The 14,712-nt window shown below is 49.6% G+C and overlaps 1 protein-coding gene across 2 annotated transcripts in view; it reads left to right on the plus strand.

The window, feature by feature from the left end:
- The window catches only part of DLGAP3 (DLG associated protein 3), a 68,396-nt gene that overhangs the window by 12,931 nt on the left and 40,753 nt on the right, over window positions 1–14,712 (plus strand). Inside the window, exons 2-3 of one of the 2 annotated variants that reach the window (XM_024232653.3) lie at window positions 9,230–9,312; window positions 11,232–12,389. In XM_024232653.3, coding sequence (XP_024088421.1) covers window positions 11,283–12,389 — 1,107 coding nt within the window. In that variant the 5' untranslated portion in view covers window positions 9,230–9,312; window positions 11,232–11,282. Of the gene's footprint in view, window positions 1–72; window positions 9,313–11,231; window positions 12,390–14,712 lie in introns of those variants that run through there. The other variant, XM_063713478.1, reaches the window with a different exon arrangement.

Raw genomic sequence — 14,712 nt, forward strand, 5'->3', positions numbered from 1 at the left:
CCAGCCTGGTGACAGAGCGAGACTCTGTCTCTAAATAAATAAATAAAATTTAAAAAAAAGATAAAAGTGTTCTGTTCAGCCTGGGCCTTGGTCAGGCCTGGACCCAGACTCAGATTCAAATCCTTCTTCCACCATCTGTGTGACCTTGGGAAATTTTCTTTACATTTCTAAGCTTCAGTTTCCTCACCTGTAAAATGGGAGTAATAATAGTGCCTACTGCAAAGGATAGTTGTGAGGATTATATGAAGAAAAACATCTAAAGCACTTAACACTGGGCCTGGACAGTTGTAGGTATTCAGGATCCTAACCTTAGACTTCAGAGTTGAAAGGCACCAGAGGTTGTCTGGTCTGAAATGTATTCAATGTATTCAGTGCTTGAATGCACTCTGTACCATCCTGCAAAGCAGTCCTCAACCTCTGCTTGCATGCCTCCCCGGACGGGACACTCCCACCTCTTTAGGAAAGCCACATCACGCTGGAGCAGTTCTATCTGCTGGGGAGTTCTGGTCCAGCTGCAGGGAGTCATTGCCTTCCTTTTCCCCCCTGTTTCTCCCCGTTTCGCTATGCCTCAGCTGTGGGGCACTCCTTAATGGCTCAGTTGCTGACCCTGAACTCACTGAGCACCTACTGTATGCCATGTCTGTCCATACAGAGACAGATCCCCTGAATCCTGGCCTTCAAGGAGCTCACAGCTTACAAACAACTCTTTACCCTACTGTGGGGAATAGAGGTATGAGACCCAAGAGGAGCTGGCAATTGTGGTGTCCTGGGATTGATGGGAGGGCACTTTTAGGGGAGGCCTCTTGGAAGAGAGTACACCTGTGCAGCAGCAGAGGGTTTAAGTTTGGGAGGACAGGGGTTTTGCAGTCTGTGCTGCCTTTTCTCTCTATGTGCTCTCATGCTATGTCCCTCAGCTCCTGGCTGTCTTCTCTGAAACCCAGAGAGAGCAGAGGTATAGACATCCTTGAAGGTCAGGCAGGGTTTCAGGCAGAGCTGAGGGGTGGGAGGTGCCGCGACGTGAACCTGGCAGTCAGCCAACCAGCCAGCCTTCGTGGTTGGCTTCCTGTGCTGGACTCTCCTGTGGGAAAGGCCCAGAAGGAGGGCTCAGGCCTCGTTGCTAGAAGCCCCTGTCCCAGCTCACACAGAGAGCTTACAGGACAGTGTGCTAATCCAGGAGGCAGTCCCAAGCTCTGGACACCAAGAGGGGACCAGATGCCTGGGCCAGAGAGTAAGAAAGGTCATTGGTATGGCCAGGCTGAGTAACTCCTGCCTAGTGGACCCCTGCCATGGGCTTGGGCTCCTACCTGCTATTCTTTGATGGCCCTGGCAGGCTCAGGTGTAGAACATCCTGGAAGCTAGGGCAGCACCAGTCCAAATCACATACAAATGAAAGAAGGTGCTTTGGTGCTAAAGTCAAAAGAAGCCAACATATGGAGACATATGTGCAGTTTCTTTGGATAGGTCAGCTTAGTTACTCATTGCCACAAGCTAAGGAGGTAGGTATTGTGATCCCATTTTACAGATGAGAAAACAGGCTCAGGCAGATAACACAAATTGCTCATGGGCATAAAGGTAGGTTGTGACATAATGGATGGAGGTGGATGATTGGCTTTCCAATACCCAGCCATGAGGTTGCTGGGCTTTCCCTTCCAGATCCCTGGAGTTGCAAGAGAGACCACTAACCCCTGGCTACAGGGGTTTGTGGGAGTCTGCAAATCAAGGTCCTCTAGTCCTCTCAGGTGCCACCGTCTTTGGCTACCAGGTCTTTGCTCTGCTGTCTTTGGTACGCTTAGGGTGTGGGAGGTCTTCAAAAGGAGCCCAGGCAAACAGAAATTCCTGCATGCATGAAACAGATGAGTTTTCAGGCTACCCATTTCTGATCCAGACCAAGTCATGTATGGATAGTTACAGCCTTTGCCCAAAGCTGTCTAGAGATCTCTCCCTGTCTCCAAGTCTCATGCATTTAAGTAGTTTCTCCCTAGTTAGCAATAGCTAACCCTTAGCACCATGCTAGATACTTTACCCGCATTATCTTAGTCCTTGTGACATCACAGTGAGAAAGGGACTACTCTTGCTCCCATTTGAAAATGGGGAAACTGAACTTGAGAGAGGCAAACAGGCTTCCTTGAGGCCACACGTCTAGTAAGTGGTGGACCTGGGATATGAACTCAAAACAGTTTAGCTTAAGACGCAGAAGCCACAGTTGCTCACCAGCTGCCCCTAATGAGGGTCCTAGAGGAGTTCTGGTCCTAGAAGTCCTCTCTCTCAGCAGTGTGCAGTCTTCCCCAAAGAAGGCCCCTGGAGACTTTCAGGAGAGGGGAAAAGTGGAAATGATAAGGCAACACAGCCTAAGAATTGGTTCAGTTGACAGAAAAGGAAGAGATAGCTGAGTAAAGGCTGGAAGCAGTTGGCCATGCCTGCAATTAGGGGGCATGAAGGAGTGTCTCAAAGGGCCTATGGCAGCCCTGGAGAAGGAGGAGGAACCTCCTCCGATGCCTGTTGGGTACATGACCCTAGCTGGGAAGGGAGCTGGGGCCCAGCAAGTCTGAGTGAAGAGACCTATGTGGGGCTGGGTGGTAGACCCCGAACCCTGCTCCTGCAGCCCATCCCTGAAAGTTGTGCCTCATTCTTTCTCTCTGCAGCATGGGGAGGGCCACCTTTTTCCTTCTTATTCTCTCTTCTCCCTCCACTACCTTCCCTGAGCTATGCAGAGGGACATATCTGGGGGAGACCTAGATGCAACTGGAAAAGAACCATCTTTACCTGCTAAGCATAGTGGCTAGACAAACATCATGAACAAGGCTGGGTGTAGAGGCTGGATTTCTAATACTAGATTCTCCAGGACTCTCCAAAGCCTTTGAAGAGAAAGGAGTGGAGGTCCTTTCTGTGGGCCGTTGTACATAGGAGCAGACTGGGTGAGGGCAGCAAGGGAAAACATTCATTCACAGAATAGGTATTTTTTGAACACAGTTTAGTGGCAGGCATTGTTCTAGACAATCAAAATGCTGCAGCAAACAAACAGACACAGTCCCTGCCCTTCTGGAGCTTATATTCTACTATGGGGAGACAAACTATAAACATGCAATAGACAAATAAAATAATTTCAAAGGGCAATCAGTGCTCTGAGGGCAATGAAGCAGGTGATATAGAGCATACCCAGGGTTGCAGCTCAACTTTAGTTGGAGTGAGTGATCAGGTAGGCCTCTCTGTCTCTTCTGAGACAGAGGAAGCCATGGGAATATCTGGGGCAGAGTGTTCCAGCAGAGAGAACATCAAGTGCAAAGCCCCCTGAGGTGGGATTTTCAAAGAGATTATAGGTAGTGTGGGTTATTCACAGGCCGAGCACTGTCCAATGGGTCAGGAGATGGATTTAGACTTGTATCTGCCTAAATGGCTCGAGTGTTTTGGAGCTGTAAACCCATTTTCTGTAAAATCTCTGCCCTAAGCCTCTAGGAAGAGTTGATTAAATAAAGTAAGAAAGATGAATGAATAAAACGGCAGGCCTTCCTCCTTCCTTTCTGTTCCCCCTTCTTCCTTCTCCATTTTCTGGGGCAGTGAGGGGAAAAGGAGGTGATTTCCCTTGGGGTCCTAAGGAGTGGGGTTGGATACAAGGCATGCCGAGTCTTCAGCAACAGGGCTGGCTAGTGGGGTTGAGGGAGGCCAGGGACTAGGACACTAGCCCAACTACAGAGATCCTGCCACAGGCATCTGGGCAAAGCCAGTGTCAAATCAGTCAGGGGGGCTCAGGCAGAAATGGATGCAGGAAGAGACAAGAGGCTGGGCCGGAGGGGCAGAGGGATGCTTATCCATGGGCACGGTTGAATAATCAGGGGTATGAGCTGCAGGTCAGAGGCTCTGTGTTAGGGCTCCCAGTGTGAAGGGCTGGACAGAGAAACCGAGGCACAATCCTGTCTATACTGGTTGGTTAACACAGGGAGAGGGAGTGGGTAGACAAAGCCTAAAACTTTGGGATCCCAGGGACACACATGGCTTATCACAGGCATGGAGGAGCCAGGCCAACAGCAGCAAAATGAATTCTAGGCGTCACTTGCTGGAAGTTCTGCTGTGTTGGAACTGGTGTGGGGATGACCTCATAGGCTCCAGGTGAGGGGATTGGATAGGGCTGACCTTCACAAGGGAACAACTCTAACATTTTGCTGTTGTTTGGATCATCATGTCCAGCTTGTAGCTCTCCCAGACAGCTTCCTGGGGAAGGAGTGCATTGGCTAAAATTTGACTTTTGAAGTCTTCATCTTGGCCCAAGGCATCACTTTGTGCCAAACGCTGAGATACTGGCCTTTGTCAAACACACCTGGATCTCTGGGTACCCAGATGTGGACAATCTAGAGTAAGAACACCTTATCTTTTCCCCCGGTGAGTATCTTTGGTCTTAGATGGTCATCCAGAGAAATTAAGTGACCTACCCAATGTCACACTGTAAACCAATGGAGGAAACAATGATAAAGATAGCTACCATTAGTGAGTCTTTATCATGTGCCAGGGACAGTTCTAAGGGATTTATATGCTTTACCTTGTTAAACCTTACATCATTCATACCTTTATTATGGCTCTAATATTATCCCCATTTTACAGATGAGGAGACAGGTTAAGAGAGGTGAATCACCTACCCAAGTACACGCAGCCAGTAAGTGAGTGGAAAGGGATTTGAGCCCACAGAGTCTGATGACAGAGTCCGCACCAACAACTGCTTTAATCAAGGGAGTTTGTGAGTTGCCTAGGTCTCAAGAAAGGAAAACCAACTGATTTGGCTGGGCAGGGCCCTGGTGGAGAGGGAGAGAAAACACTCTGACTCCTTCTCCCATTTTCCTTCTTTTTCTGGAAGGTAATTGCTTGGGGCAGTGACAACCTCCTGGCGAATTACACAGCTGGTTTCCCAGTGAGATTTGTAACAACAACCCCGCCAGCCTGGCAGCCCCCAGCAAGTTCCGGTTTAAGAAACTAATTGCTGGATTGTGTAGTTGGTGCTAAATTGGGTAATTTCTTGGTGACGGCATCTGTGCCACTTCTTCCATTCCCAGATAGATTCGAGCTGCATCAGAGAAGAATTTGTCACACACGGCACCCTCTCAGACTCCTTCACTCACCATTTTCCAGCCAGCCATAGGCTACTGCAAAAGTGGCTACTTCCCTCGGCCCCCAGGTTCACCATTTGGGCAGCTGTCTGTGTCCTGGGATAGTGGATGGATGACTTGGTGCAATAAAAATGGGAAAATAACACCAGCACCCAGAATTGTCATAGGACTTCAGGGAGCGTCCTTTATTCTATACTAATCTGACCTTGGGCTTGATATAAACTCAGTGCCCACCACACATGGGAAAAGGCTAAATCACACTCTGGTTAGCTCTGGGAGATATGTATGGATGAGGTCTTTTTATTTGTTTGTTTGCTTTAAAAAAACATATTCACTTCCATTACTGTGCCCACTTCAGAATGGCATTGAATAAGTTTGACTTCTCTGGGCTGGCAACACAGACAGGGGAAAAGCTAAGGCTTTGGAATCGGCCAATACTGGATTTGACTTCTGGCTTTGACAACAGCTCTCAGTGTGACCTTGGGGAGCTCAGTTAGCTTCTCCAAACCTCAGTTTCTTCTTCTGTACACTGGAAGGTGGTGGGGGGCGGATAATATCTATCCTTTGGAATAGTTGTGGGAATCACATAAAATATCATAAATGAAAGGATCTTGTTCTTTGTAGACTCACATTCACTCAACAAATGCCTGCCATATGCTAAGCATTGTTCTAGGGACTGGGGAGAATTCAGTGGATAAGATGGATAAAATTCCTGCACTTATGTGGAGCTTACATTCTAGTGGGAGAGACGGACAATCTAGGAGTCACACAAATTTAAAATGGTAACAATATAAGAGACAGGTACATGGTGCCTTGAGAGCAAACAGCAGGGGGATCTGACCTAGTCAGGGAGGCCAGAGAAAGCTTCCCTGAGGAAGCAACAACTGGGCTGAGATCTGAAGGGTGTGTAGGAGTTAGCAAGGCAGAGGTGGGTAGGAAAAGCTTTCCCAACAGGGAGAATAGGCCCCGTGATGCGAGGGATCATGGGACTGACAAAAGACTGTCCTGGCTGCTGCAGAGAAAGCAAGGGGAGCATGTTGTGAGAGGATGTTGGAAAAGTAGGAAGGGCCAGACCCTGCAGGCCTTGTTGGACAAGTGAAGGCGTTTTATCCTAAGAACATCAATAAACCAATGAAGAGTTTTAAGCAGAGAAGTGACATGATGAGATTTGCATTTTCAGATGACCATTTGGATTGGAGCAGGGTAAGAACGGAAGCAGGGAGACCAGTTAGGAGAAGATGTGCAGACATGCAGGCAGGAGATGGTGTTCTCAGGAACAGTTGGATTCATTAGCAGTGCTTTCTGCTGCAAATACTACAGGAAATCTGGCCAACAGTGGTTTAAATAAAGAGCGCATTCCTTATCACATGTAGACCTGGAGTAAAGCAACTGTTCATGTTGGTTCCATGGCCCGATGATGCCGGAACTGACATCTCTGCAGTTCTCTAGGCCTTTTGTGGTGGCAAGATAGCGGCCCTAGCTCTGGTTGTAGTCAAGCCAAAAATAAGGGGAGGAAAGATGGCACTAGCAATCCTACCCCTTTGGTCACAAAGGCAAAATCTTTCCCAGAAACCGTCATCATGCTTCCATGTATATATCATTAGCCAAAATGGAATCATGTGGCCTCTAGTTACAAAGGAGGCCGAGATAAGGACAACGAGGCTGGGAATGAGTTTTAACGAGTCAGCCAACAGTGATTGGGTGGATATGGAATAAATGGCACATCTGTTTTTTTTTTTTAGGAAGCAAAAGCCATAGGGCATGGTGGTGGATTGAATTATTAGTCCCTTCCTCACTTGTTTTTCCCTCCCATTGATTTTATTTAGTAATGGAGTGAAGGCGGATGATGTGGGGGGAGGAATGTGATCATAAAGCATAATATATAGGAGGAAGCCAGTTGTTAATTAAATATTTTCTTTAGAAAATCCGTAAATTGGGTATCTCCTGCTCCCAGTAATTTGGATTTGATTATATTGTTTACTATTCGGACTCTGGGGATTTTGTAAATCCAAAAAAAGTCTTCTCATGAGGGATTACACGTATTAATGTTTTAGAGTTTGTAAGAGTGATTTTATTATTTGATACTCATTGAAATCCTGGGAGATAGGTGAGCAGGTATCCTGAGGCTTAGAGAGGGTAGGCCGCCTCTGCTACGTCAGGTGTCACATACGTTCTGGTCTCAGGACCTGTGCTTTTCCACTATACAGGGCTGCCCTGTAGGATCTGGGTAAAGGAGTTGAGGGGTGATCTGTCTGGAGAGCAGCAATTATAGGGCCCATCTTCTCCAAGACAAGAGCAAGGAGAACATGGATTGATGCCAGAGGGGCTGAAGTTTCATAGGATCTTGATGAAAGCTGAGCAGCTTGCCAGCAGCACCTGTGTGAAGCAGGAGACAGAGGGGCACCTGGGAATGTCCACTCCTGGGAAGTTCTGTGAGGCTCTAGCTTGATGTCACCACGCACAGAGCAAATGGGACAGTCTGGGCTTCTGCCAAAGTGGCCTTTTGTGCTGTGAGTCTCAGATATGGGTCCTGCCTGGGGCAGGAAGAGGGAAGAGAATGACATGGATGAAGGACCAGGCTGTCTTTCTGTCTTCTTTCCAAGGCAGAGAGATGCTTCCAGCTGCTTTTTCAACAACTATTTGAGAGGCCATCTTGATCTGATATTCCCTCTGTTTCCCCAAAGAAGGGCAATGGAAGATAATTGTCATCTAGAGCCAGGCAGTTGGTATCCGTGAGGTCACCCTAGTCTCTCTTTGGGCAGGGTAACCAACAGCTTCTACAGTCCAGGCTCTAGGGTGGGCCAGGGGCTGGGTATGTCTCACCTTGTCCTCTATGGAAGATTCCTAGGAAACCACAATCTTCTTTATTGTCTCACATCGTTCAGGGTCAGGAAGTTCTTCCTGATGTCTGACTGTGCCTCTTCCACTACTATTAATCACGCTTGCAAAGCTAGCTCTTCTTCCTGACGTCCCTGTGTCTAATAATGGCATCATTAGTCTTCCAGTCACGGCTGCTGCAAACTTCAGAGTTGTCTTCCTTTCTGATTTTCTCTCTCCTATTCCCACTATTTGCCATTTCCTGCCTGCCAGAACTCTCCGAGCCTACCCCTTAGAATTCCCTATTTGCACACATCTTCCCTCTGTGCTTGTTGTTTCCTCCACTGGGTAGGTTCTCTTCCCCATCACCTATGTGTATGGGACACACAGACATCTTGTACTCCATCACAAACATCCTCTTCTCTGAGAAGTCTTCCTTGATTGCCCTCTATTGAATCTTGTCCCATCCTCATCTGAAGTAGCCTAACATTTTGGTACCTCTTTCCAGCATAGTCATTTATTCATCTACTTAATGAATGTTTATTAAGGACTGGCTCTGGGCAAAGCCCTGAGTTAGGTGCTGGAGATCCAGAGATGAATAGGACTTGGTTCCTATCCTGAAGAAGACCACATTCTAGGTGAGGAGATAGAAACCGAAACAGATATTTTCAATGCAGTGTGATAGCTGCTTTCATGGGGACACCCAGGGTGTTATAAAAGCCTGATAAAGAGCATAACCTAGAATAAGAGCACAGAAAGTCTTTAAGGGAAGGTGGGGCTTAATATGAGTAAGTGTTAGCCAGGGGGAGGGCTTTGAGGTGGATGAAAGGAAATTCTAGGAGGAGGGAACAGTTAGTGCAAAAATAAAGTGGCCTGAAATAACTCTGTCACGTGAGAAGTTGTTCCCCTGTTAGACTATAAACCCCTCGAGGACAGGGACCACTCTTGAATCACCTCTATACACTTCTCACTCTCTTGCTTATGGTAACTGTTCAATAAATGTTTGTGGAATGGAATCATATTTGAGGGCAATGAAAAAAAAAAAAAAAAAAAAAATGCAGTGTCTCAGCACCATGGACAGATCCCACAGACACCTGCAGTTGGAGGTAATCCAACCTGTAAGCTCATTTGAATGCATTTGCATAATGAAGCCAACCTCATTTCCCTGGGGGTTCAAAGGCTCTGCATCATGGGGGATCCAGTCAGTCCTGGTTTGGGGGAGTTGGGAAGGGAAGCTGTCAGGGCCAGAGACCGGTCCTCCGAGGACTGTGGGAAAACGTCTCTCCCCTTTTGCTTACCATCCTTTTCTTTTCCATCAGGATTCAGTGGTCCTGAGCCTTCTGAAGTTAGGATTCTGCCTGGTGGTGGGGATCCTGACATCAAGGATGGGACACCTTGGATGGTGAGTGATAGAAGAGTCTGGGAGACGGGGATTAGACTCAGGTTCTCATACCAGAATAATGGGTTTGAATCTTGATTCAAAGTGACTCATCCACTTACTGGCTTTGTGACCTCACCGTTTTGAGCTCAATTTTCTCATGGGTAAGTGTGGATAATATCTGCATTACAAGATTTCAGTAAGATCAGAGAATATCAGGTATGCACAATACCTTGTATATAGCGAGTACTTGGGAAATAGTAGGAGATGAAGGGTGAGCAGGATCTAGAAGAAAGGTGGGTGTGGGGAGGTGGTGGTAGGGAGAAAGAGAATGAGTCTCGGAGGTGCTGCTGTCTGGAGCCTTTGAGGCTGTCATCCCTCCTAGTCAGCAGATGGCCCAGGAGCCTGGTCGAGGATGAGGGAGGGCACCGTCTGCCAGCTCCTCTGTCCCTGTCCCTCCTGCTGTCACTCCCTCCTGCCGTAGCTCCTATCCTGGCAGCTCCCGGAGTCCTGATTGGAGGCAGCTCTTGCTGAGAGCTGACCTCTCTGTCCTGTAGCCTTGGCAAGCCTGGGATGGGGGCCAGGAGCACTGGTTCCAGAGTTTTTTCTCCATCGCTTTCCTGCCTTGCCTTCCCTCTGTTCCTGGGAGGAGGAACTCCTGGGTTCCAATCCTAGTTTAGGATTCAGATGCTACTGTGTGGAGCCGCTGTTCTTCTTCTTTATGGATTTTCCTCCTTCATGATTCCCCTCCAGTGGAATGGGAGTGGAGGGTGGGGGTAAAAGGCAAAAGGGGTAATTTCATAGGGGACATATTTGGAACCCAGAAGAGGAAGGAGGAAGAGTCATCTCAGATTCTCCTTATTTCAGTCCACAGGGGAGGGAGAATGAGTCTGCAGCCAGATGGAATGCACAGGGTGTGGAAGGAAGGGGAGGAATTTTTCTGTGGGATGGTGCTGGATATGTAGATTTGGGTCCAGTGTTCTCTTTGTTCACAGCAGCTGGGAGCTGTGACCCTGAGGCCTGGCTCTTGCAACAGTGTGGTGTAGGGCAGGGTTGGGATAGAGATGTGGCTGTGGATCTATTTGCCTAATGCCAGCTTGTTAAAAGCTAGTTCACCTAAAGACTGGTTTCTTTGAATATTTTATGTCTCCCTGGGTATGCTTTTGTTTTTGGTAATCTAAGGATATATTCACACACACACACACACACACACATCGCAAAGTATATCTATATATTTACACATAAATGTGTATATATGTATATAAAACAATATTTCTATGTATATATAAAAATATATATGCATTTATAAATATTTATTAATAGACATTTACAAATATAAAAACAAATACATATATATATATAAATTTAGAGGCCAGGTCTTGCTCTGTTGCCTGGGCTGGAGTGCAGTGGTATAATACAATCATAGTTCACTGCAGCTTTGAGCTCTTGTGCTCAAGTGATCCTCCCTTCTCAGCTTCCCAAGTAGCTGGGACTACAGGCATGTGCCACCACACCCGGCTAATATAAAAAATTGTTTTGTAGAGACAGGGTCTTGCTTGGTTGCCCAGGTTGATCTCGAACTCCTGGGCTCAAGCAATCCTCCTGTCTTGGCCTCCCAACGTGCTAGAAGTACAGGTGTGAACCACTGTGTCCAGTCTCTAAGGACATTTAAAAACCCATTTGACTGAGGGAATATCCTCTTGTGAATAAGCATTTATCAGATTTGCAGCATTCATTGAATGATGGGATTATTTTGTGCCCTTGAGTGTCTACGTCTATTATGACCATTTAAAGGATATTTAGTCCATTTGTGGGAGGATAGTATGATTAATCATAATAAATTGATATGTATTACCTAAAGGGAGACAAGGATGCCTAATAAAAGATGGTTTTAGGTGAAGAGGGCTGTTCAATTCAAATACCTTTTCTCTCTATTTTTCCAGGAGGTTCCTGGGGCCTGGCCCCCAAGACTATGAAGAGCCTTTGCTGAGGCCATGAGGGGTTACCATGGCGACCGAGGCAGCCATCCCCGCCCAGCCCGCTTTGCTGACCAACAGCATATGGACGTGGGCCCTGCTGCCAGGGCCCCATACCTGCTGGGCTCCAGGGAGGCCTTCTCCACCGAGCCCCGCTTCTGTGCCCCGAGAGCTGGCCTGGGACACATTTCTCCTGAAGGGCCCCTGAGCCTGAGTGAGGGGCCGTCGGTAGGCCCTGAGGGAGGGCCAGCGGGGGCCGGGGTTGGGGGGGGTAGCAGCACCTTCCCCAGGATGTACCCTGGCCAGGGCCCCTTCGACACCTGTGAAGACTGTGTGGGCCACCCACAGGGCAAGGGTGCCCCCCGCCTGCCTCCTACACTCCTGGATCAGTTTGAAAAGCAGTTGCCAGTTCAACAAGATGGCTTCCACACACTACCGTACCAGCGAGGGCCAGCAGGGGCAGGGCCCGGGCCAGCGCCAGGGACTGGCACTGCCCCAGAGCCCCGCAGCGAGAGCCCTAGCCGCATCCGGCACCTGGTTCATTCTGTGCAGAAGCTCTTTGCCAAGTCCCACTCTCTGGAGGCGCCGGGGAAGCGGGACTATAATGGGCCCAAGGCTGAGGGAAGAGGTGGCTCTGGAGGAGACAGCTACCCTGGCCCGGGCTCCGGGGGCCCCCACACCTCCCATCACCACCATCACCACCACCATCACCACCACCACCAGTCCCGGCACGGCAAGAGGAGCAAGAGCAAGGACCGCAAGGGGGATGGGCGGCACCAGGCCAAGTCCACAGGCTGGTGGAGCTCCGATGACAACTTGGACAGTGATAGCGGCTTCCTGGCGGGTGGGAGGCCCCCTGGGGAGCCTGGTGGTCCCTTCTGCCTGGAGGGTCCAGATGGGTCCTACCGGGACTTGAGCTTCAAGGGGCGCTCGGGCGGGTCGGAAGGCCGCTGCCTTGCCTGCACTGGCATGTCCATGTCGCTGGATGGACAGTCGGTCAAGCGAAGTGCCTGGCATACCATGATGGTCAGCCAGGGCCGGGATGGATACCCGGGGGCCGGGCCAGGCAAGGGGCTCCTGGGTCCCGAGACCAAGGCCAAAGCCAGGACTTATCACTATCTGCAGGTGAGGCTTTTTTGGGGTTGGGGAACAGGGTCCTCAGCCTTCACCAGTCTTGTCAACTAGGGAGCAGTGGAAAGGGTTGGGTGGGAGCCAGCTGTCCCTGTGATGGAGGGCCTGGGTGCAGGGATTCTCTGCCCTGCCCCGTTGGGTCACTCTGAGCTCCTTTGGGGCATCACTTTCCCCATTTGTGCAATGAAGGGGCCCTTCTGTTCTAATGCTGTGTCTGTCCCTAGAGACTTCCCCTTGACCTACTGTTTTGGACAGGCTGTGCTGATCTCTGTCTTAGGAGGTTGGAGGCATAATGAAGTTAAGGGCAGGCAGTGGACAGGATAGAGAGGTGCACCTTAGCTGTAGCCGCTCTCAAGATTGAAGGTCGGCAGTTGGAAAGCAGTTCTCCTGCCCCAAAGCCTTCTCCAGCCCTCTTTTCTGCTATAATCTGGGCGGCCCACATGTTTGAATATGAAGATCAGTTATTTCTAGAATGTGCCTCTGCTGAGGTTTGTCATTCCGGGGTACCTGTGGTGGGACAGCCGAAGCTGTGGAGGGGTCCTGGGAGTTTCATGTGTCTCGTGTTTTCCTAGGCTGGGGGACAAACTGGGTTTCAGCCCTGATACAATTCAGGCAGGGCCTCCTGGGAGTGGATGGTGCAGGTGATAGCTGGCATGCTGTTCTCATCTTGTCTTACCACCTCTATGGTCTCTGCAGGTGAGGCCAGGAGCTCTGATTCCTACTTTTTATGGAGCCTTCACCCCAGCCTCATCCAGCCCACATGGTTTTCTTAAGTCCTGCCATAATTTTAGGAGAAAAAGTCAATACAAGTTCTGGAGGTCCAGTGTATTTCCGCATTCCACATAGCTGATACAGATCTATTTATTCAATGAGCGTTTCCTGGGTGCCGTGGATACAAAGATGAAGATACAGATGCTGCTTGTGAGGAGCTCACAGTGTAGAGCGGGAATAGACAAGGAAGCAGATAGAATATAGTGTGATGAGGCTGTAATAGGAGAGAGCCCTGGGCATCTTGGGAACACAGAGGAGACACCTCACTGACCTGGGTGAGGAATGTCCCCTGAGCTGAATCTCAGTGGAGGAGTTGCAGTTGTTGAGTGCCGGCTAAAGGTGTATTGGGAAGAGACTATACAGCATGTTCAAAGGTGTGGAGAATAGAGGCTGCATGTGTCTTTGTGGGACATTGGCCTTGCTGGATAAAGTTGCGCACAAGTTAGGGCTCTCCTGGAGAACTCATGAAGGCCCAAGGGAGCACATAGGGCCACAGTGCAAGCAAGAAGGGACTTCTGGATTGGCCTGGTTTGCCCCCTCCCTGGGTAGGGAGGTGCTCTAAGCTGGGAACTGAAGGTTCCAGGGAGGCAGCACCCATCCTTTCTCCCCCATAGCCGATTCCTTGCCATCCCTGAAGACTTGTTGCCATTTCGCTGCTCCCTGCTGCTTCTCCAGGGCTGCCCTGACCTCCCTGGGGGCTTCCTTTTTAACATGCACCTCACAGTGTCCTGCAGAGGAGCGAGGAGCTCTGCAGTGGCTAGAGTGGGAACCTTGCAATGTGGCCTTCCCATCTGCTGGCCTGTCTCTCTCCACCTGCCTGCTGCTGTCTGTAGAGAATGGGGAAGGGGAATGATCCCTCCGGTCTGGAGTTCCAGGGCATCTGAGGACTGGGAAGTCTGAGCCCATGTGGGGAAGAACCAAAGGGCTATAGGGACCCTCCAGACAGCCTCACACTCCCCTGGTACAAAAGCAGGGGAGGCTGGCCCCATGCGGCCACGTGTCTTTGTTGGACTCCCGATCTGATTGTTGAAGCCCTGTTTCTCCCACTGGATACCAGCTTTCTCTTAAGCCTTTTCCAGAATCCCTCTGTCCACTCTGAGCCCCTGTTTCTTTATGGAGCCTCATCTCTTTGTTTCCCATCATCCAACTGAGCCCCAGCCCCTTGAAGAGCCCTGCTCCTCCCTGTGGGTTCCTTCAAGGGACCCCATCTCATCCCCAGAGTCTCCACCTTTCCCCTGAATCCTATGCTCTCCCTGAGGCGTTACCCCTTTTGGAGCTCCCATCCCTACCCCATTTAACCTGTTCTTTACAACAAGTGTTTTAAATCCTCCCTACCTCCCCCAGTCCTCTCCCCCACGTCTTCACTTACACCTCATTTTCCGAAGTGTAGGCTGACATCACGGACTCCCTCAGCTTCCTGACAGCATCTCTCTAGACGCATCCAGATTCCCAGCCACCCTCGTCCCCTTCCTTGGCTCATAGGAAAAGCTGGGACCACCCATCCCAGGCTGATCCTTCCTCCAGGGCTTGAGCCCATCTCATCATG

This window comes from Pongo abelii, chromosome 1 (assembly GCF_028885655.2).
Source record: "Pongo abelii isolate AG06213 chromosome 1, NHGRI_mPonAbe1-v2.0_pri, whole genome shotgun sequence".
Taxonomy (NCBI): Eukaryota; Metazoa; Chordata; class Mammalia; order Primates; family Hominidae; genus Pongo; species Pongo abelii.